We start from the raw sequence: 23,166 nt of genomic DNA, 5'->3' as shown, positions 1-23,166 counted from the left end.
AAATGGATTTGGCATATAACTTGAGATCGAGAAACTTTAAAATAAACTAAATGAGCAATCAAAAGAGTTATTAATTGAAATTAACTTGTTCAGAAACAAGTGCCAAAATAGACAAAAAATTGAATCATGCATGAGACGAAAAATAAATAAAAACGCATGTACATATTATTTTGATGCTTTGTTTTTTGTTTTTATTGTATTTTTGCAAATAGCAACAGCAACAACAACAACAAGCGGCAATCGAAATACACTTGAACGTGAGTGAAACAAAATTCATGACCCACTTTATAAAACGCTTTTTCTTTCATCCATGACCCACTTTATTATTTGTAGCAATGATTGTAGTACGAGAGCGGACAGACAGACTGAGAGAGCGAGAGAGAGAGAGAGAGAGTGAGAGAGCGTTTATACAAAATAGCAATGAGCGATTTGCTGAGCGATTTTTAAGCATATGGTTTTATACACAGACAATTAGTTGCTAAAAAATGCAGGCTCACAATAACAAAAGCAGCCAGCAGCTGAGCAAATGAGGTGCGACCAGAAGAGAGAGAGAGCAGAGAGTGTGGGTGGGCCAGAGGGGGGAGAGGGCGAGTCGTCGTCGCTACGTAGAGAGCCGGCTTAGTTAGCTCAGCTTTTTAGTTAGGGGCCAGACAAGTGCCGACAATGTGTTGTGTTTGTGCTTTGAGTGTCTCTCTGTGTGTGTGTGTGCGTGTGTGTGCGATTATGAATGTCAGTCAGTTGTGGAGGCAGACAGCGTAAAGCACTCAACAAAACTATACAACAACTAAATTATGAGCATGCTTTTGCAAAATGATTTACAGCGGAGGTTAAGTGGCTCAAGATACCGAAAACAGAAGCACAGAGCTTGTTGCAAATTTAAATATATTTAGTTGATTCTATTTCTTGTGCGAAACCTTTGAGTGACCCATTAATTTACTCGACTGTAAAAAGGGTCACAGCAATAAAACACCACCTGTCGTTTCAATTAATGCTATCTGTAGTTTATTTTAATTTTGTTATTTCCCACTTGCCCGCATGTTGAACAATTACAGGCATGAATCATTATTTGCTAGATACGCGTAAAAATTCCAAAACTGATTTCTGTATTGTCATTTGCCAAAAGCAATTTATGTCAAGGATTTCAGTTTGAGGAAGTTGTGCGAGTGAATTACAAACAAAGTCTAAAATAAATATAAAGTATATATATTACAAATGTGTTTTTATTTATTTAACGCACTCAATGTAGTTAGTGACTATAAATGGTTTTAATGAATTTATTGTTAGTTATTGTTTTAATTGTAAAATTAGAAGGACTGGCTAGTCCCAGTCCCAATTAACAATTTATGAGGTGTATTAGCTATATATCAACTATAAGCTATTTAATTTTGTTTTCCCTATTGCTCACTCTCTATAAATGTTAAGACTGTAGCCTCTTCACTGGCAATTGCTGTTGTTGTTGTTGTTGTTTATCGTGTTGCTGCTGTTTTCATTTTGGTGGCATCCCCATTATATTTTCACTGCACTTGTCGTCGATGCTGTTGTCAGTAGCAGCAGTTTGCCATTGTTTGCTTTACTCGACACACACAAACACACACACACACACACACACACATTGCATATATATTTGTAACTGTTGTTGCTCATGCACTTGCAATTAATGGCAAGTAGCACATTGACAACATGTTGCCAGTAAGCCCATTAGCAACAATAACCGTTACATTTTTTTTGCTGTCGTTGTTGTCACGCCTGTCAAATTGAAAATTTGTTTGTCAATGTATTAAGCTCAGATTAAAGCTGCAATTTAGCTAGCAACTGTCGATTAGTATTTGTATTTGAATTGCAGCTCCTACTTTTCTTATGATTTAGTTTGTGAACATGAAAGACAAACCAGCTTATGATTCACATGATGCGCACCCCGAGCTCGTAAACAATTCAGTGTCATTTTTTATTCAAAGCAATTTCAACAATTTCAGCATAATTTACGTTGATTTCTCAGCGCTTGTGGCTGCTGTTTCGACAATAAGCGTTGGGTTAGTCCCAAGGGTTTATGCCTACAAGTTGAACATCACGTAGACAGCGAAACAACACAAAACACACAAAGCACACAGCACAAATTTCGAGCTTTGCCCCAAGCAATAGCTTAAGAAAAATGTTCGTATGTCTACATTGCGTATAAGTAATTTAATTTTGAGTGCAACACTTACAGTTGACATAGGCATAATGCTTATCATTACAGTGTATCTCAATTTGTGTGGTGCGTGGGCATAAATTATAATTTTATGAAAATATATATTTCAATCTCGGCTCGAAACTTCTTCAGCTTAAGTCTGACAATGAGTTTAAAAATGCTCTTGGCTGTCGCGGTAGTCACTTCTGTTGCACTTCACGCTTCTGGCAGACAAGTCCATTTCTTTGGCTTTTGCTCCAGTCACTCAGGCAGGCAACGAAGCATGAAGAAAATCACTGCGCTGTGATTTTGATATTCTGTGTAGTTTTTACTGGGGACCACCCAGATAAAGCTGCTGAGTCCAGCCTAGAACCAACTGCAACTGGCCAAACCACGGGCTTTACTTTTTAATTACATTATGCTCATAATGAAGCCCTCGACAGCGGAGCAAAGAGTTTGGGTGCGTTCTTATTTCTGTTTCTGTTGGTTTTTATTTTTGTTTTTGTTTTTGTTCTGTCTGCGGCAGGCAAAAATAATTGCAGCCAGGTGCCAGCTCAGGCAGAAGTCGGTGAAGTAATCAACATAGGACTAAAACTAATATATAATTTATTTCTCTGAAACATAAAATTGTCACTTAGATTTAAAAAAATTTTTCCATGCATATGCTTTCCACTCGGCATGATATCTTTTAATAGGGTATATAGTAGTTCTATGCTTATAATTTGCACTTATCACACTCGAGCTGAAGCTGCTGGGCAGTTGGCCAAAAACAAAAAGACAGAGGAAAATAAAAATAAAATTGTGAATGGTAGCGCTGCAATGAGCGCGAAAATTACTGACGCTCCTCTTCTCTCTCTCTCTCTCTCTCTCTCTCTCTCTCTCTCTCTCTCTCTCTCTCTCTCTCTCTCTCGCTCATTCGCTGCCTTGGCCTTTTGGGCAGTCCCATGACAGGCGCAGTAATTGTGCAGATTCTTTAGCGTACTTCGGTTTTTTGCGCTCCTGTTGAGCTTTCTGCTTGTTTTTTGACAGAGCGACACGTAAATGTGGCCACGACTAGTCAACATGTTGGAGATCTCATGGCGATGCTGATAATGACGATAATAATGGGTGTCTTTGCTTTTTTTTGTTTTACGCGGCACACTGGGCGTATGATTGACGCGCTTAATTAAAAGAAGCCAACGCATCGAAAAGTGTAGCGTTAATTAAATCAATTACAATTTAAGCTGCAGTTGCAGCTGTAATAATTACGATTGTTTCAAGCCTATCGTGCTACATTCTGAGAATATAAAGCTACGATTCAATCCGACTCTGCTTTGCTGCTTATCAATCATGTACTAATGAGCGTCAACACATTCTAAGCAAGAATAACTTTCGCCTCACTTATTACTAACTCAGCAGGAATTACTCTCGAGATATTTTTATTTGAATTTAATTTTTATTGCATGTCTTCCATGCATCTTTTTAATCGAAGAGTGTGTCGTCGAAAATATCTCTTCAAAATATGTTTAAACAAAATTTAAAACATATTTTAAAAAACTGATTACCTTTTATTAAAATTATGCAATTAACGAACTATTTATCTCAGCACAACTATGACGAAATTTAAAATAATAATAATGATAACTATATAAGCAACTATCAATAGTATAATATCATTTCATATTAATATCAACCCAAAGACAGATTCAAAATGATTTTAAGAGACTCTAAATATTTTCATAATTTTTACGCTTTACTTTTTATTATAAATTTCTGAATCCTTTTAATTTATCACAACAAAATTCTGCTCTCTTTTTAGAAATTTCTGTGGCAGCTTTGATAAGCTTAATTTAGCAAATAGTTCTAAAAACAAATTTTAATTTCCTTATCACAAATATGTGTAGTAAATATTTTAAATATTTGCTTGTCAATGCCACTTCAAAGGGCCTCTGGTTGTTGCTTGGGCAACAGCTTACGCACTCTGTAAAAAAAACAATGGTGTATTCACCTCACCCCCAAGGTAACCACTTGGGTACAGTCGGCTCGCAACGTGAGTCAAATGAATGTTGTCAGCTTTTGCTTGAAGCTGCTGCTTGGGCCCAGAATCCAGCTAACAACGTCAGCTGCGTAGCCCAAGTGGTCATCATTACCAAAAAAAAAAAAAAAATTGGCATTGTTGTTGTTGGTTGTTAAGCGTTTTTTGTCTGCGAAACATTTCATGTTACGCTTGTTGTTTTTTCGCGTATTTGGTTACGTGATTAATTGTTTACTTAATGTGCACAAAGTGTGGCATATTATTTGCTTTTTTGCTTTTTGTATTTACGTAAGGGACACTCAAAAAATTCGCGTGTATTTTTCTTTTATCTACTTCGTTTATTTTTGATTGTTTTGCGTTCTATTTCTTGCTGTTTGAAAATTTTAATTAGGCCTGACATTTAGCACCAAAGCTGGCAAACATAGAGGGGTGCTACCAAAATAACTTCTACTTGAATTTCATTTCATTTCATTCCGTTGTGCCACAGACGTTTACGCAGAATTTGGAATCCGAAATTCACTTGAAATTCTGTGGCACCGTGAAAATGTTTTCAGTGGAACTCTATTTCACTAGTGATTTCTAGGACACCCCTAAAAATTCTGGAATATTATAAAAATTACGGTCTAGGATGAAAAATATATAAATACGTATTTAATCCATATATTAAGAAATATTAATGAACTGCTGCCTTTGTATAGTAAATATATTTTCATATATATTTTCAAATATTAAATATCTATTCAAATTCGACTGAAAACTCTAACCAATAATGTTCAAGGTATTTAACAACCTTGCTTCGCCCATGATTATGGCATTTAAAAGTTGCTTTGGCTACCGCGAAAATTTCCCTTTGAAAGCATATTTAATTTAATGAAATTACTTACGAATTATTAAGCATAATTTATGTCTGTTCCAAAAAGGTAACAGCAGCAAATCGGCTTTTAATTACAATTTTATTTGTCCTATTTGCGAAACTCTTTGAAGTTCTTTTTACAAAAATTGACGATACAAAAAAAAAAGAATAACATTCGATAAGGTTCTGGAGGCTTGGAAATTCTAAGAAAGTCTTTTTGCGCTTTTTTTTCCTTTTTGCTCGATTTACAAATGCAAATTAATGAGACCAACGTGTAATTGAGGCAGCACATTTGCAAAAGTATTTACATTTTGTTAGCCCGGAGTGGGGCCACAAAGTCAAGGTCACGAATCAACAAAACACGCGTCAAGTCCAAAAAATAAAGAATAAGGAATAAAATGAAGAATTGTGCAGTATATTGAACTTGATTTTGTTTTGGTTTTCATTGTAGGCTTAGCCCAAGTGACTTACCAGATCATTGGGCCTCAGGTACAGCAACAACAAACGGAGCAGCAACAGCAACTGGCAACAGCAACAAACACATTGGCAGCAACAGCTACAGCAACAACAACAACAACACATCTGTTTGCAATCTGCCGCGCTCATCACCGGCCGCTGCGACCGCAGCAGTTACAATACAAACCGCTGGCGGTAACGTGGTAACCGGGCCGGGTCCGTTGCCAGCACCGGTGGCTCAGCTGCAGCACGGTTTGGCGCCCAGTACGCCATTGCAGCGCGCAACGGCTGCTAGCGGTGGTGCTGGTGGTGGTGTTGCTGGTGCTGCAGGCGTAACGCCCTCACCAGCACTAGTTGCCGCTGCCAGCAACTTGCAGCAACAGCAGCAGCTACAGCAACAGCAACAGCTCCTCTATCAGCAGCAGCAGCAGCAGCTACAGCAGCAACTCAACTCGCACCATTCACACCAGAGCAAATCTTCAACAGCTGCTACCGCAGCGGTGCATATTACAGCTGCGCTCCAGCGCTCCGCCGTCATCATGAATGCGGTGGCATCGCCGATTCCAGCTAACTCAGCGAACCCGGCACGCAAGATCCGCCGTAAGACGGACACTAAAGTTAATTTGGTGAGTAGTTACAACTGAATTGCCTTTAAATTATTTGCGAACTTAACCTAACTGAAAGCTTCAAAGTAACCCTCGGATGAGCGGTACGAATCCATTTCGATTTTCAAATACATATATTAGTCTAGCGCCTCTTTTGAGAGTAGTCTTATTGAAATTGGTGCATTGATTGAGAAACTATAGCCCTTCTTTGTATATTTAGCGGTAAGGTCCCTGGGGACCTTTTCAATTTTGAAATTAAGGTAACTCCTATCTCGGGCGAGAAGAGTTATCCGCAGCAACGATAATATTCTTTAATTAAACTTTTGTGCGTCTTTTAAGACAGAAAGTCTCTATATTGGCTTAAATTATAGTCCTCTTCACATTTCCCCTTTAGAAAAATATATTTTTTCATATAAATAAGGGTTAATATGTTATCGCTCATCCAAGGATTAATTGATGTTTATTTAGAAGAATTATTAATATATAATAAATTATTATATTACTTTGAAATTCAACAAAGTGTCTCGATAAGTCTCTTTGAGAGTTTTAATAATTAAGTTAATTGCTATTTTTGATTTTTTTTTTGCATTTTTGCAGCCCCAATCGCAAATAAACAAATGCAACAATGAGAAACGCCGGCGTGAAATGGAGAACAATTATATTGAGCAGCTCTCCGAGTTTCTGCAGCTCAACAAACGTGGAGATATGACCTCAACGAAACCGGATAAAGCGGCAATATTAAATCAAGTGGTTCGAACGGTAAGTGAAAATGAGAAAATATATACATATACATAAGAAAGAGAGAAAATGAGAAAAGCAAAAGCAAATTTGGCAACTCTTTAGTCAAAAGCTCATCAAACAAAACTAATAAGTCGCAAGATGTGAGCCAAGTTGTGGGGGAATTGAAATTGCCTGGGACACGCTGCCCGGAATAACTAATGATCAATTACAAGCCCAAGTCCCCAATGTAATTTCCAATGCAGTTTTGTTGTTGCTGCTGCTGCTGCTGCTGCTGCTGCTGCTTCGACGACTATTTGGCAGCCAATTAAAAAGCAATTATTTGCAACAGCGCGGAAGCTTCGACTCATGTGGCATGTGGGGAAAGAGTGGAAAAGAGTCTGAAACTAAAAATAAAATGCCTCTGATTTCATATTTGCCTGCAAGAACTTAATTAATATATTTTTATTTAATTTACATAAATTTATTCATGTTTCAATAGCAACGACAGCTCCAATGTTGTTTTAGCCTCTTTGTGCGTGTGTGTGTGTGTGTGAATTTTTGTATTTCGTTTTTGTCTTTATTGGTTCAGGTAGCCTAAGCACTTTATTATGCAAATTATAAGCGCCACGCTTTAGCGAACTTCAAAAACAAATTTAAATGAATTGCGGCAGCGTCGAGCAGACAGCAAAGCGTATGGAGAAAAAGAACAACAACAACAAGAGAGCACATATTGAACTATGAAAACTAGACAAAGCCTAATGTAATTAATATTTATATTTGTCAAAGCTCATGGAGAAGTATCGCTGATTGTTTAGTGGCCGTATAAATGATGAGCAAATTGGATTTAGTGCTAATTTAGGCATAATATGACGCGAAAATTTTGCAAGCTAATTTCATTATATTCATAAATTAGTCAGCTAAAGTAATTAACTACGTATGGAAATTTAATTAACATTTAATTTGAGAGTAGACAAACAACAAGTCTAAAAGGTTAATAGACTAAATTTTAAAAAGCCATTTCCCTCGCATTTGAAAAACTTTTGTTTTTGACTATCCATAGCACTTTGCTTGCCATAATCAGTTTTTCTCACTCTCACCTCTCACACTCTGCTTACGTTGTAAGTGCAAAGCTCAAGCTTTAACTGTAGATTAAGACACGCCAGCAAACTTGACATTGCGCTCTCGCTCTCTCACTCTACAGCGCATTTCGACTCAGCATCTGTTGCTTCTGTTGCTTCTGCTGCTGTCTGCGCTGACTGCCTGTTACTTTGAGTGTATTAGTGAGCGCTCAAATGTTGGCACGAGCTTTGTTCTCACTTTGTATTTGTATTTGCAGTAGTAAACTTATTGGAAATGTTTGTTCTGTGAAGCAATTTGCAGCGTCAGGCCGTAGAGCAACTTGTTAATTTGAAAAAGTTGAGTACCTAACATTTCATTGCTCAGTATACTCAATATCGTTTATTCAATTTATTGCGTGGACAATTTATTCATTCTGCCAAAAACTTACTTGATTATTGAACCTCAAACATGGACATTGTTTTACGCAGCTCTGATGAAGATACTTACCCCCTTTTACGAATATCTCTTTCAGTAATGTTTAATATTTATTTCTGTTATTTCTTGTTGTTGTTGTTGTTGTTGCATCTGCGCTTTGTGCTGCAAGCTTTGGCAAATAATTTCGCACATTACCTGATGCGATCAGTTGCAGCCCGCCAAAAAAATGAAGCACACACAAAAATAAAGGGAGAGAGACAAGCCTGAGACATCTTCGTCATGGAAGGCAGCGATTTTCTTGTTTTTGCCGTTTGTTTTATCATTTGACTGATATTTTCGGAGTGCACGCAGTGCCTTCACCCCAAAACGAGATTCGAAATTCGAATTGTGTGCGCTTCCATTAGGCGAGCAGCTTTTCCTGGTTGCAAGCACTCACACACACACACACACACACACATTAACAGCTATTATGCATACTGACACACATGCGAGCTTCCTTGCAAACATTAAAAAAATGAAGTAAAAGCTCACTCTCTTCATTCTCTCCATGCATGTGTGTAAGATCAACGAACTGCTTTTCGGCAATGACGTCGCACTTGGCAATTTCATATTTTGTTGTCATTATTCGCGTGCAGCAACAGCTACAGCAACACCAACACCAACAGCTTCTTAATCGCCCTTTCCCCACAAACAAGGTGCAAAGGCAAAGGCAAAGGCAATATGATAACAAAAACATACACGACGCACATGCATAACACACAAATAAATATCGCACTAAGAGCCGGTAAACAAACTGAGCATGTGCCTCTGCATATGCTGTGTGTGTGTGTGTGTGTGTGTGTGCGGAGAGAGTTCACACGAAGAGAGAGCGTCGACAGCGGCAGAAGTGGCGCGCCAGAAAGAGAGCAACGCTTCGTAAGCTTCTGTGGGTTCTTTGTTGTTGTTGCTTCGCATATTTGACGTGTTTTCGGCGGTTGCTGCTGCTGCTCTTGTTGTTGTTGTATATATATTTTTTTTAAATACAATTGCATCAAAAAGTGTGTTTAGTATTTCGGCAACTTTGTGACTGAGCTGAGTGTGCGCAACGTTTTTATCTGTGATTTTTGAGTTTCACTTTAAATATACTACATTCATATGTATGTGTGTTTCACAGTGCGTAATTGTAATCAAAACAGCGCGTAATTTGCACATTTAGTTCTGTAGTATATATGTATATCGCTGGGGCAACAATAACAAAAATAACATCAAAGTAAGTTAAAAATAAGGCATTGACATGCTCAGAACACGCGCCCACAAGTTGATTGACCTTGAGTTCATTGTGAAAATTGTGAAATAATTTAGGTGACTAAAACTTCATAAGTCGTATCAAAGCTTTAGAAAACCCATCAAAATAAATACATATCATCCACGATTGGATTTGGATATGTTTCGAGTGTGTTGTTGTCTGTGTCAATGACTCAAAGCTTAAACGCGCGCGCAAAATTTCTTATACACACGGGCTGCATTAAAAATTTTAAGCAATACACAGACACACACACATGTACATATATTTATATACATACACTAATGTATACAATATATTTGTGAAGTGAGATGAATTGCGGTTTATTGCACTGCATACTATAAACAAATTGAGCGCAACGCCAACGCCAACGGCAGCGGAAACGGCAACGGCAACGCTTCTTATCCAGCTGGAGCTTTTGCTTTGCTTTGCTTTGCTTTGGTCTTGAGTGCACGCGATAGCAAAAGCTTTGGCTAAAGTGTTGCCGTTTGAAGTCGATCACAGAGCTTATGAGTGGAGCCGAATCATCGCCTCGGTGCGATTGTTGTTGCTGTTTGATATTTGCCATTAAACGAGAATGCGAACATGCAAATTGTGTGAAAGAGAAACACTTCCGCATGATAAGCAGCTGAGAGTTACAGTTATTTCTTTATTTATATTTTCGCATATTTACGCGTGAAATTTGTGAGTTTGCCATTTGTATATGAAAACAATCGATACTCTTGTATTAAGAGTATTGCTCATTATAATTGTTAATTCTTGAATGGCGATAGTGTTACTTTCGATATAGACGTTGCTAATGAAGTAGTAACGCCTGATAAGATTAGCCCAACTAGTTAAACTAGTTGGTACTAGTTTGATTAAATTAGATACACACAAGTATAAACATAATAATTCTGAATGATGATTTAATTACAAATTTGTTTACTTGCAGTATCGTGATATTTTTGACAAAGGCCAAAGCCGTGATATATCCTCAACATCTACAAATAACAACAATTCTTCAACAACGACCAACAACAACAACAATAATAATAACAATAATAATAATAACAACAACAACAATAATAAACCACAAACAACCTCAACGCGTTGTACGCGCTGCGCCACAGACAACTGCTCGATCCACCCTGTGCAACAGGGTGAAGTATCCTCGACAGAGCCACCGCTGCCGGAGCCCTCGTTGCTGAACGGCCAAGTGCCCGAGATATCGGCATACTTCGAGGCGCTCGAGCACTACATCAGCTCGGTGGGTTGGGTGCTGCTGCAGGTGAACGCGAACGGCATCATTGAGTCCTGCACTCAGAATATACGCGAACTGATCGGCTATGAGAAGCAGGAGCTTTTCCACCAGCCGCTCTACATGTACCTGCATGCGGGGGATCACGCCAAGCTGGAGCCGATCATAAACAATATGTACAGCAACAGTGGAGGCGGTGGTGGCCGCGTCGGCGTGGTTGGCGTTCCAGGTGGTGCGGCGGGCAGTTCGGGCGGCAATGCGGCTGGCGGCGGTTGGAGCGATCTCGATGAGCTGAACAACGGTAATGCCTCACAGCAGTCGGCGGGCTCTAATTCCAGCTCGAATGCCGGCACTGGCCATGGCCATGGCCATGGCGGTGGAGCGGGCAAATCTAAGCGCAGCATCTCCACTAAGGTGCGCATGCTAGTCAAGGACACGCGACCGGCCACACAGACCTCCTCATCATCGTCGGCAAACTGCGATGGCATGGACCAGAAGCCACTAAGGCATTCCGGGCAGCCGGAGAAGTACGAAGAGGTCGTCTTAATAGCAGCGCCAGTCAAGGGTGAGTCACTTGAGGGTTTTTTCTAATAAATACTGGGAAATTTTACAAGCAAACATATTAAATATTGGTCAATTAGATAGAAAAAAACGCAAATAATGGGAGATTTGAGTTTTTACTGAAAGCGCACCAAATTAATTTAAATTTTTTATACAGATGATGCGGATGCCAGCAGCTCGGTGTTGTGCCTGATCACACGGCCTGAGGATGAGTCGCCACTGGAGATCAACATGCAGCAGCATGTACACCAGCAGCCCATCGAGCAGATGACCTTCAAGCTGGACGTGCACGGGAAAATACTCAACTTGGATGCGGCGGCACTGCGCGAGCCCTTCAAGCAACATCTGCAGACGTGGGTGGGTCGTCTATGGCAGGATCTGTGTCATCCGCACGACTTGTCGACGCTTAAGGCGCATCTGCGCGACATCCAGGACTCAGTGGCGGTGCATTCGCCAGGCAGCTCCGCATCTGGTGGAGCCGCCATATCGAATGTGATATCGCGTCCGTTTCGCCTGCGCCTGGGTGCGCCCGATGTCTACATGCACGTGAAGGCCAATTCGAGACTGTTTCCCACTCAGACGCCCGGCGACAATGACTTCATCATGTCCGTGCAGACGCTGCTCAACTCGGAGAACGATATGAACAGCAACAACACGGGCGCGGGAACGGGAACGGGACCGGGCACGGCCACGAGCAGCGGCAGTGGGAGCGTGAGCGGCAGCAGCATTGCCAGCAATGTCTCCATGGGTCTGAGTCAGGTGTGCGCCATGTTGCCGGGCGCCTCGTTGGCCAGCTCGCTGGTCAATACGCTCAGCATGGACACCCTGTCCACCGGCAGCTCCTCCAACTCCAACATGCTGCCCACACATCTGCTGGGCGGTCTTGTGGGCGGCGGTGGTCAGCACAACAACAACAGCAACGGTAACAGCAACAGCGGCACACAGAGCACCACAAATGTGGGTGGACCGTTGATGAGTTCGGCCATCATTAACGGCGGTGGGCTGCCCCAGCGTCTGGGGGGGAACAGCGCCTCCTCGGCCAACTCCTCGGCAGCGCAACTGGTGAATGCCTTCACAGCCTCGCCAGCGCCCGTGGAGCATTCGTTCTATGGCAGCGATACGTTCGAGTTTGATATTGCACATTCCTCCTTTGATATGGATCCCAGCGGTGGCGTCGGCCCGTGGTCCGACTCGCGTCCCAATTCACGCGCTTCGGTGGCCACGCCCGTGAGCACGCCGCGCCCGCCCTCCGGACATGGCTTCAGTCCGGCTGTCTGCGCCTCGCCTGCCACGCCCTATCAGCTATCCTCGCATTCGGCGGCCAGTTTGCCCTCGCCGCAGTCAAATGCGAGCGCCGGTGCCGGCGGCAGCAACTACGGCTTTAACTTTCACTACGAGCCCACGGACAGCAAACCGGATAAGGAGCAGCAGCAGCAACAGCCGGGTAGCAACAACAACATGCCCAATGGCGTGAGTGGATTGCTGGTAACACAACAGCAACAACAGCAGCAGCAGCAGCAGCAACCGACGCCGCCGTTGCAGGAAAGCTCGGAGCGACTGCGTCATTTGCTGACCAAATCGCAGAGCATGGCAAGCGGTTTGGGCTTGGGTGAAGAGGATAAGGTAACTTGCAGTCATGGAAGTCATGGAACCCTTAATAACATTTGTTCTACTTGCAGTACTTTAAGCAGGAGTGCACCGAGGAGGAGAAGCTCAATGTGGGCGCTGCCGGCAGCTTTAAGCTGGGCAATCCGCCACCACACGCCGCTCTCTTTGGACCCATGGGGCGTGGCGGCGCTGCCAACGCTGCGCTGCTGCAGAAGGCGGGCAACTCACAGAATCCGATGCTGCTCAAGGTGAGTGGGATGAGCTCAGTAAAGACACTGGAATCGCTTACATTTGGTTTTTCGCTTTTGTTTTAGCTGCTGAATGAGAAAACGGAGGAGGATGATGGCAGCAATACTGGCGCAGGCAGCGGAGGTCCTGGCGGCATGAACAATGCGCGCCAGAGTGAACTGATGCGTCAGTTGCAGAAGGACGATGGGCCAGGACATGGCATGCTGGGTGGCGGGAGCGGCGGCGGTGCTGGCGCCAACAGCAACAACATGAGCAACGAGGATCTCAAGCGCATGCTCAAAATTCAGAGCGATCCGGCTATGAGCCGCAAGCGTTCCCTTAACGAGCCCGACGACGACATCTCGGCCAAGCGCTCCGAGGATAAGCCCAGCAAACTTTGCTCGCAGAACAAGATGTTGGCGAAGTTGCTGCAGAATCCTCCGAAGCTGCCGAAGGCGCCCAATCCCGAGCAGCCACTGCAGGTGAAGACGCTGCCGGACATCACCAGCTCCTCCGGCAGCGGTCCGTCGCTCTCTGCGCCCGGCAATCTCATTAGTGCCGGCAGTACGGGTCCCAAGGCAGCAGCAGCCGCTGCCAGCAATCGTGCACGCAAGCAGCAGCAACAATTGCAGCAACAGCAACAACAGCAGCAACAGCAGCAGCAGCAGCAACAACAGCAGCAGCAACAGCAGCAGGCGACGCAGCAGCAGCAGCAGCAGCAAAACGAAGTCTACCTCAGCCAGCAGCAGCAACAGCAGCTGGCCTACCAACAGCAGCAACAGCAACTGGCGACCACAGCAACTACCTCAATTACCACAGCGGCCTCCACTTCGTCAGCTGCAGCTGCTGCGGCAGCCGCCGACTCAGAGCTCTCCAAGCTGCTGGACAGCGTCATGGATTATTACACGGACGACACGCCCATTGTGCCGGCAGCGCCTTCGGAGGCATCGGCCATAAGCGATATACAAAAGTCGCTTATGCTCGATGTCGAGTCGGCGGCCTTTGGGCATGTGATGAACCAGCAATTGCTGATGTCACAGCAGCAGCAACATCAGCAGCAATTGCTTGTGCAGCAACAACAGCAGCAGCACCAGCGTCAGCAACACATGCAACAACCACCTGCTTATCCAGGTATGCTGGGCATGCAGCAGCAGCAACAAAGCCAACAGCAGCAACAGCAGCAGCTACTGCGACAGCAACAAATGATGGAAGCCATTCGCAGCAATCAGGTGTTCCAACGCCCACCGCCCATGTATCCAGTGCGTGGGCGTGGCCCCATGAATGCCGTAGCCACGCCCAGCGGAAATGTGGTGTTGCCCCATCAGCAAATACGCAACATGCGGCAACAACATCAGCTGGCGGCGCAGCAACAAAAGGAACGGCTGCTCCAACAACAGCAGAAGCAACAGTTGCTGGTTCCCGAAAATGCCAGTGAGTAGCCTTTGCAACCAACACATATACCCATACCCATATCTATTCTTTTGCCATTCTTTCCATTCTATTCCAATTGCATAGCTGGCATCAATGCGGGCATCAACAACATCAACTCGCTGATGAACACAACGGTGGCGCCCAACGTTTCCCTCTCACGCACCAATCTACCCGCGGATGCGCAACTGAGTCCCAACTTTGCGCAGACGCTAATGCTGAGTCCTGGACGCAGTGCGCCCTACAGCCCGCAGCCCAATCAAGGTGAAGCTTCAACATATTGAAAAACTCTTGGAACAAGCATAAATATTTTCCGTTTGCTTCGCAGGCTATGGTCCGCAATTTCCTCAGAGCGGGCAACGATTGTCGCCGCAACAGCAGCAGCAAGCGAACTCCCAGCAGCAACAGCAGCTGGCATATTTGCAGCAGCAGCAACAACAGCAGCAGCAGCAGCAGCAACAGGGAGATGGAGTGCGATCCAACACACCTTTTGGCAGTGGGTCGGGCATGCAGTCGCCAGGGATGCAAAACAGTCCACAGCAATGGCCCAGCTCGGCTGGTGGTGCTGGCAATAGTGTTGCCGCTGTGGCCGGTGGTGGCGGCGGTGTCGGCGGTGGTGTTGGTGGTGCAGGCAGTGGACCTGGCGGACCGCTGCCGACCGGCAACGCGGCTCGCTCACTGCAGCAGCACAATAATCCATTGCTCATTGCGCAGCTGCAGGTGAGTAGCAATGACTATGCACTGCCCCGTGAGACGAGCACACAACTAATGTCCTTTCCCGAACTCAACCAGAGCAACTACACTGCTCGTCAATACCAGCAGAGCCAGCAGCGACGCGGCCTCAACTCCCCAGGCGCCGTCGGACCCGTGGGCAACAATGCGGCCGCCTTGCAGCGACAGAACTCGTTTCAAAACGCCGGCGCAGGCGCCACAACGCCCGACGGCAGCGGCAGCGGCAACGTAGGCTTTGGTGGAGCTGGACCCCAATCCCCCTACGGCAATGCGGGTGGCAATACCTTCCAGCAGCAGCAGCAGCAGCTGCAGCGACTCCAGCGACAAGGCAGCGTGCCCCAAGCCACGCAGCATTTGCCAGGTGCGTTAAAGCTCTGAATCAGGTTCAAGTCTCTGTTAGTTAAACTCCCAGTGAATAGTGAAGAGGCGCATTCCAGTTTAGTTCTTTTTTTTTTTGTTTTTGAACAAATGGGCGGAACTAGTTTTGATTAGAGTGAATACCAATGCAAAAACGTTGGTGAGCCTAAAATTATATTCAGATCAACATTTTTTGCACTTCTAAAATTCTAACTTGGAACACACCCAGCTAAAGTAAACTGAAAACAAAAGCAATTTGCTTCCCAATCAGTTGTGCTAAACATCAAAAGCTTCACCAACAACACTTACACCAACAATTACACCAACACACTCACAAGCAAAGACACACACACACACACGAAACAGTTAATAATTGACTAGCCTATAAGCAAAGTAAAAGTAAAAGAAAACACGAATATAGAACGAATATCCAACGCTTAACCTACAACAGGCTCGCCGCGCTTCGGTTTGTCGCCTGGCAACAACAGCCACAGCCACAGTCACAGCCACAGCAGCACCAACAACAGCCACAACAATCACAATGATAGCGCCGCCGCCGCCGCTTCCCAGCAACAGCAGCAACAACAGCAGCAGCAGCAACACCAGCAGCAACAACTTATGAATGGCATGAGCATGTCGCCCCATCAGCATCCGGCCATGATGGGTGTAAACGGCATGGGCAGCGGCGGCGGCGGCGGTGGCGGCGTCAATGGCATCATAGGCCTAGGAGGTGGAGGTGGCAATAGCGGACCAGGCGGGGGGAATGCCTATGCAGCCCTCGCGGGCTATGGCCAGGCAGCAGCACAGCAGCCGCAAACTGTGAATGATTTCTATGGTCGAGCGCAGACCGGTAAGCCGTGTGCTCTCTCTCACTCTCTCTCTCTCTCCCTTCCTCTCTCTCATAAACACATACAGACTCCTTTGCTCTCTCGTTGTATCGCTCGCTCGCTGCTATCACCCACATTAGATTATCATTGTGTACATACATTAAAATCCAAACGAACATTGTTGTATTTATAAGAACTAAACAAAAACAAAATATGTATATTGGGTGCTCTAGCCTAATCAACATTTGCGTGTCTTGTGTGTATAACTGTAACTATAAATGTTAATGTTAATGTATATAATATATAAACTTGTATATAACCCGCCACATCTGCCACACATAGCGTATAGCTGTAAATAATAAACATATACATAGCTTTGGGCCCGAACACCTTCAGTATTAAGTATTAACCCCTAAAAGTCCCCAGTTATCTATTTGAGACGTATGTCAGCTGATCGATCCGATGTTAGTTATATGTTTATAAGAAACGGGGTGCTACATAATATTACTTTTTTTTGTATTTTTTTATTTTGAACCTCAAATGTAATTACAGATTTATTTTGAATTACTCTTGCATAAAATATCATTAAAGGTGCTCTATTTTTATTTTATATATATATATATATATATGTATATGATTGGGGATTGGGCTCCCAGAATCTACGGACCCCTATATATGTTTTTAATTTATTATATTTATCCAATGTTTATGTTATGTTTGTTGTACTTTCTGTTGTCTGTTGTGTATTAATTTGTGTTGAGCCAACTATTGTGACTAAACAGTAATTATTATATATTTGTGTTTTGTTGTGGGTCATACTGTAATATTTTTGCTTGAAATTGCAATGTTATAATCTCAAAATATTTGTTAATTTTATTACAGCTGGCGGCGGCGCAGGCGGCAATGCCAATTCGGAGTTTGTCAAGCAGGAGCTGAGGGCTGTGGTGAGCGTGCGGGCGCAGCAGGCGGCAGCAGCTGCCACTGGGGGCGGTGGTGTTGGCGTGGGCGTGGCACAGCGTGGACAGACACCCCAAAGTCCGCTGCAACAGGGACCAATGATTGGAGGCGGCGGCGGCGGCGGCGGCGGTGCTGGAAGTAGTACAAATGTTATGGGCAATGTCACGCCCACGGGTCTGGGAGGAGGCGGTGCGGGCAGCGGCAATTCCATGCTCAATACACCGCCAGATCCAACGCTGGGCTTTAGCTTCGATACGCGTAAGTATCGATGATTATATATGTTGTATAAATTATTTTGTTTACTTTTTATGTTTTCAGCGGATTTCTTTACAAGCAGCGCCACAAGGTGACCCTAAGGCGTCGAAAGTACTCAAGGAACTTCTAGCCACAACGACAAAACTAAGATATATTCAAAATAATGTTCTTCAAACGCATTTAAAGCAACATGTTGCTGCATTTGGTAGCATGCAACATTCACTTGCAACAGAGCGCACGGTCAAGCATTGTGGATAATTTGACATATTTATGTTAGCTGCACTGTAACATAAGCCAAAATGTTAATTAAACAACAACAACTACAGCGTGCATACAAAAATATGTATTCACATATATTTATTATTAAAACAAATTAGCAAATATTAAATGTAATGCATAAAATGGGAACCTCGTATAAAACACAGCAAACATTTATCGATACGTATAGTAAAATATTTTGAAACAATTGCTGCTAAATTATACAAAAAAGAAGAAAAATAGATTAAACACGAAAAAATCACAAAAACAAAACAAAAAAAAAAAACAACATATTTATTACGTTTAATTATTAAAGCTTAGACTAAGACGCTATATATTATATTATATACATACACACACACACTTACACATATATACACTTATATATACACTTTAAGTAAATAATATAGCTATATGTACGATATAAGCAACAGCGGCTAACGCAACGTTTCAACATGTTGTTTAATTAATTAACTAAAGCAGATAATATGCGAAGCGTTGAGTAGTGCAGCACTGGCTAGGCTTTAATTATAACGGCATCAATGTTAATATATACAAAAGAATACAAAAACCAATAACAAAGCGTATACAATTTGAAATATTTAAATTTAGTGTTGAATTTTTTCAGTGTGATAATTTGTTAAATCTTTTATACATATATACTAATGTTGCTTATTTGTTGCTTCTAGAGCGTCGTATTAGACATTAAATTCTATATGATTTGTATGGTTTCCAAGCGTTTAAATAATTTGTTTAAACATCGATTTGATAAGTTCATATATACATATACATTGGACTACAAACAAATAAAAAGAAAAACTCATAAACTCTATTAGTTGATAACTTAAGCAATTAATTGTTATGCTATTTTGATTTTGCGCTATAACACTCTGTAAACTATAAATGTACATATTTTTCATTATTATTATTCTAGTTTTTTAAGTGCGCCGTTTTCTTTAAATTGTAATCAATTTTAAGTAATTATTTTTGTATAATTTTAGCAAAACAAGCAGAAAGAAAAGCGCGCACAAATGTCGGCGTTGCAATTCAATGTGAAGGCTATTTTACAGGTTTTTTCTTGTTTAATTTAGTTTTAATTGTATAACTTACATTACAAATTATTACAATTTATATTAACACAATTATCACTTTCACTTTCTTTTACAAACTGGAACTGAGCAATTTGTCAATGTTACTTTGTCCATGATTTTACATTTTTTGAGTTGAGTTTGTTTTCTTTAATTCTGTAATTGTAGTTGGGTTCGATCGTTATAAAAATTATTATACTATTAAACACAAAAACCAAGCTAAACAAATATTACGATGTATATTTAATATAGTTTTCTAATTTTATTAAATATGTTTAAAATGCATATAAAAAATCAACTAAATAAAAATTTATATACAATATATAAAAATACAAACTTACCTTTTGTTTATTTTCTTTTCGTTAGCATATATTTAATTTAGCAAATTATGATGCTGTAAAAACACAACACTGACAACAAAAGTAAAATGAACAAAAAATAAATAAAACATCAGGTATTAAAACTTGGGAAAATAGAAATACCTCTCGTTAAGTTCAAAATAAAAATAACGAAAAAAGATACATAGTAGTTACACTTAATGAAAATTTATATATTAATAATAATTAACATGTAACATGTACAGATTACTTAAAGTTGGTCTTGATTATTTGCCATAAGTAATTGAAAATTATTTGTTTACTGCAACTAGTTCAATTTCATTGATTTAAGAGGCTACATGAAACACCTTATAAAAAGCCAAGTTTCAGATCTTACAATTAAACTAGTTTTCATCGTATTTGTAGTTTAACTCTTAGCGCTTTTGATTTTACAGATCAACCTCAGAAGTGTCGTAATTTAAGAGAAAACAAGTATACCGCGATTAGCATATTAATTTTAATCTATGTATACATATATGTTTGGAATCAAATCTTAACTATTTACGTATTTTCTCGAGCATAAATTATATATTTATGTTTGGTAATTAAGAAACTTGGCAAGCATAATTATAGCAAAATTTCACAGACACACAGCAACACAAAAAGTACATATAAAAGTGCATTAATGAATTTAAGCATTTAATGAAATTAATTAATTTATAAGCATACGCATAAGCATATATAATATATATATATATACAGGCATATATATTAATAGTTATACATATATTTCAAATACAAATATTTACAACCAAAAAGTAAAGTAACAAATATAAATACAGTTTAAATAAGATAATTGTAACCAAACACTAATTTATGAGAAGTTTAATATAATACTTGAATATACATAGCTACGAATTATACAGAAGTTAAAAGTACGCAACAAATTAATATAATTAAGAACTTTCGGCTTGCCGAAATCTGAATTGCAGTGTCACAAATGAGATTCAAGAGTTCAAGAGTTTTCTAAACTCTTTCTTTTCTACACATTTAATAGTAGGAAACTGCAAAGTTGGAGGAGTAATACACATAATTTTTTAAAAGTTTGTTTAAAATAATAAACAAGCACGTATGCATACATAAATTATACATTAGAAAAACTGTCTGTGTATATATTGCATTATTTCAAATTAACATGTTTTTTACATATATTTTTGTTTCAGTGTACATACGAAAGATTTCTAGTTTTTTTTTTTTCATCGCAACCTAGTACCATAAATTTGTACCAAACTGCATGAACTTTAAGAACCGTAGTAAATAGATAAAAGAATGCAACGCCCTGTACCCGTGCATAAGCCTACGAAACTAAAACAAATTGTTAAACAAATAAAGAAAGCTATTACAAACTATTTAAGAATTACAAACAAACAAACGCAAGCCCTGAACCGTAATAAGTAGTGCCCAAAAAACGAAAACGAACTAATACAAAGAAACCACAAATATAAATTAACTAGCATTTAAAGAAGAAGAACAAGTTATAGCAACAGCCTAAACAAATATTTATGAACAATAGCACAATTTTGTATAAAACAAATTCATAATAATAATCACTACAAACAATTTATAACACTTTACATAGCAACCGTTATATATACATATATATGATTTAAAATATTTATTCTGTTTGCTTATGTATATAAGAGAGATTTGCTTAAAATTACGGATTGGTAAAGCTGGATAGTATTGCTGATTGGCTGTGTTAAAAATGAAGTAACAAACTAAATTATGATGAACAAAGAGTTTAAAATGTAAGAGCAGTCGAGTTAATTTTGGGATCGAATCTGAGAGCGGCGTGATGGGGAGAGGGAGAGCGCGAAGTAAACTGACTAATGATAGGATAGTTATGATAGTTAAGCGTTGGATCTGTGGGCTGAGACCGAAAGAGGTATACACAAACACTCACACACACACATACATACATACATACATACATACATATGTAAAGATTTCTTCAGTTCAAAATATTACACATATGACTTATTTCTAAGCATTAGTGTTTTAGTTCTTATTAAAGTTCAAGTTTTATTGTAAGTTGAATATGATTTGCTTGGAACCTGATCTATGAGCTAAACACTCTTTTAATATCCATACTTGAATGTTAAAGCAACAAATAAATACATAAATAAAATAAACTATTTGTTATAAATATTGTGTTGTTGTCACAGTCACTGTTTATATGTTGTCCTTGTCGCTCTACAAATTTGCTAAAATTAAAATATAAAAACGTATTTTATCTAATTCTATGTACCTTTTGCTATGTATTGTATTTATCTAACACGAACCTTATAAGTCTATATCTCATACCCAACCACTCACACACATACTAAATGTATTCACATTAAATGTTAAACGAGAGCAACATTTGTTAAAAAGGAAAAATGACTAATTTTTAATATTTAACAATGACATGTGTATATTTAAAAGAAGCAAGTAATGAAATAAAAGCTTGAATTTATATATGTAAATCGAAAGGCAAACAACAAAAGGAGGAAATACAAAACTAAAAAAAATTCGCACTTTCAATTGAATTTACATTAAATATTTAAAATAATGTGCGCTATGTTTATGTTACGAATCTATTAATGATAATTAAATTTATTAATTAATTATAAATTAAATATACAATGGAAATGCAACACAACAAACAACAGCAACACATACACTTAATGTTTAACACAAAAAGAAAAACATTGAAAATGAGAAAATGAAAAAGACTAAATAAAATATTATTGACATAAGAATAAAATCCAAAAAGGTTATTCTAACCACTATAGCTTGCCCAGCTTCGTGGCCATGTCCACAATCATGTCCAGATTGGAGTGCAAAGTTTTAATTTGATTTAAAGTGGCCTGATCAAGCTGCTTGAGTACCTCACTCTTCACATTCAACAGCTCTTGTGGCTGCAGCTTTAGAACTCCAGACTTGGTGGGGATTTGCACGCTGGCGCGACGATCCTCGAGACTATAAATATAATATTAATAAGCTCAGGTTCAGTTAAAGCCAATTGACTAACGATTGGACTGCCAACGGACTACCGCTCTGGGAGAGTGCCACCTCGCCAGGCTTGGGCCAGCGTAAAAAAGCAACTTGGGCGGTCCACTCCCTTCCTTGCGGCATAGCTCTGGCCACCGAGTTTGTTTGGATGCGTAACAGCTGCGATTTCTGAGCAGTGCGAGATTGAGTACAACGCGAGCTGTCCTTTGCTACAGGCGTAGGTGCTGCTCAACAGAAGAGAGCAAAAGTAAGACTTGAGTGTACAAATACTTCATACTCACCAAGCAACTCAAATTGATAAAAGCGCTGTAGGTCTAGCTTGAGAAATTCAGTCCACTTTAGTTGCAACAGCTGCTGTGGCGTGCGTGTTAAAATAAGCTGTAGCTGATTCTTCATTCGCAGCTTGTAGCGCTCGGTCAGCGCATCGATCTGCTCCAATGTGGAGTCCAGTTTCACTGCTGCCATACGTATTCCTTCATCGATGTCTGCCTCCATGCGCAGCTGCTGGCGATTGCGTTTAGTTATTTTTGTACGCGGCATTTTCTATAAACTAGGTTTGCTCTTAATTTTGTGAGTACAATCACTTAGACTTGACGTTTCTAGGCCTATTTGGCTGAACATTAAAATTTGTTTATTAACTTATTTTCAAAATACACGTGAATGAG

The 23,166-nt window shown here is 40.7% G+C and overlaps 2 protein-coding genes across 3 annotated transcripts in view; one reads left to right on the top strand and one right to left on the bottom strand.

Annotated features, from left to right (window-relative positions):
- Window positions 1-18,299, top strand: part of LOC108607695 (neurogenic protein mastermind) — a 66,491-nt gene extending 48,192 nt beyond the window's left edge. The window contains exons 3-14 of one of the 2 annotated variants that reach the window (XM_033294769.1): window positions 5,486-6,116; window positions 6,693-6,854; window positions 10,526-11,396; window positions 11,550-13,015; window positions 13,072-13,248; window positions 13,315-14,659; window positions 14,744-14,920; window positions 14,985-15,376; window positions 15,449-15,749; window positions 16,197-16,595; window positions 17,455-17,787; window positions 17,848-18,299. In XM_033294769.1, the coding sequence (XP_033150660.1) occupies window positions 5,486-6,116; window positions 6,693-6,854; window positions 10,526-11,396; window positions 11,550-13,015; window positions 13,072-13,248; window positions 13,315-14,659; window positions 14,744-14,920; window positions 14,985-15,376; window positions 15,449-15,749; window positions 16,197-16,595; window positions 17,455-17,787; window positions 17,848-17,879 (6,286 nt within the window). In that variant the 3' untranslated portion in view covers window positions 17,880-18,299. The remainder of the gene's footprint in view (window positions 1-5,485; window positions 6,117-6,692; window positions 6,855-10,525; window positions 11,397-11,549; window positions 13,016-13,071; window positions 13,249-13,314; window positions 14,660-14,743; window positions 14,921-14,984; window positions 15,377-15,448; window positions 15,750-16,196; window positions 16,596-17,454; window positions 17,788-17,847) is intronic. The other variant, XM_033294770.1, reaches the window with a different exon arrangement.
- A 3,934-nt stretch (window positions 18,300-22,233) lies between these two features.
- Window positions 22,234-23,106, bottom strand: LOC108604692 (borealin). Its single transcript, XM_017994253.1, has 3 exons — window positions 22,783-23,106; window positions 22,521-22,725; window positions 22,234-22,468 (listed from the first exon to the last, which is right to left on the bottom strand). Exons 1-3 carry the CDS (start codon window positions 23,039-23,041, stop codon window positions 22,276-22,278), a joined length of 657 nt encoding a protein of 218 aa, XP_017849742.1. The 5' UTR covers window positions 23,042-23,106; the 3' UTR covers window positions 22,234-22,275.
- Between the last annotated feature and the right edge of the window lie 60 nt (window positions 23,107-23,166).

The sequence above is a fragment of the Drosophila busckii genome, unplaced genomic scaffold (assembly GCF_011750605.1).
Source record: "Drosophila busckii strain San Diego stock center, stock number 13000-0081.31 unplaced genomic scaffold, ASM1175060v1 chrUn_07, whole genome shotgun sequence".
Lineage (NCBI taxonomy): Eukaryota > Metazoa > Arthropoda > Insecta > Diptera > Drosophilidae > Drosophila > Drosophila busckii.
The sequence above is the reverse complement of the archived record's forward strand: the minus strand, read 5'-3'. Positions and strand labels throughout refer to the sequence as shown.

What these genes read in the sequence shown, in the direction of transcription:
- LOC108604692 (XM_017994253.1), bottom strand. Translation starts at nt 23,041, where the DNA reads ATGCCGCGTACAAAAATAACTAAACGCAATCGCCAGCAGCTGCGCATG. An exon ending in TTATCAATTTGAGTTGCTTG is followed by an intron (nt 22,726 to 22,782) that starts GTGAGTATGAAG and finishes TCTGTTGAGCAG; the next exon opens with CACCTACGCCTGTAGCAAAG. An exon ending in AGTCCGTTGGCAGTCCAATC is followed by an intron (nt 22,469 to 22,520) that starts GTTAGTCAATTG and finishes TTATATTTATAG; the next exon opens with TCTCGAGGATCGTCGCGCCA.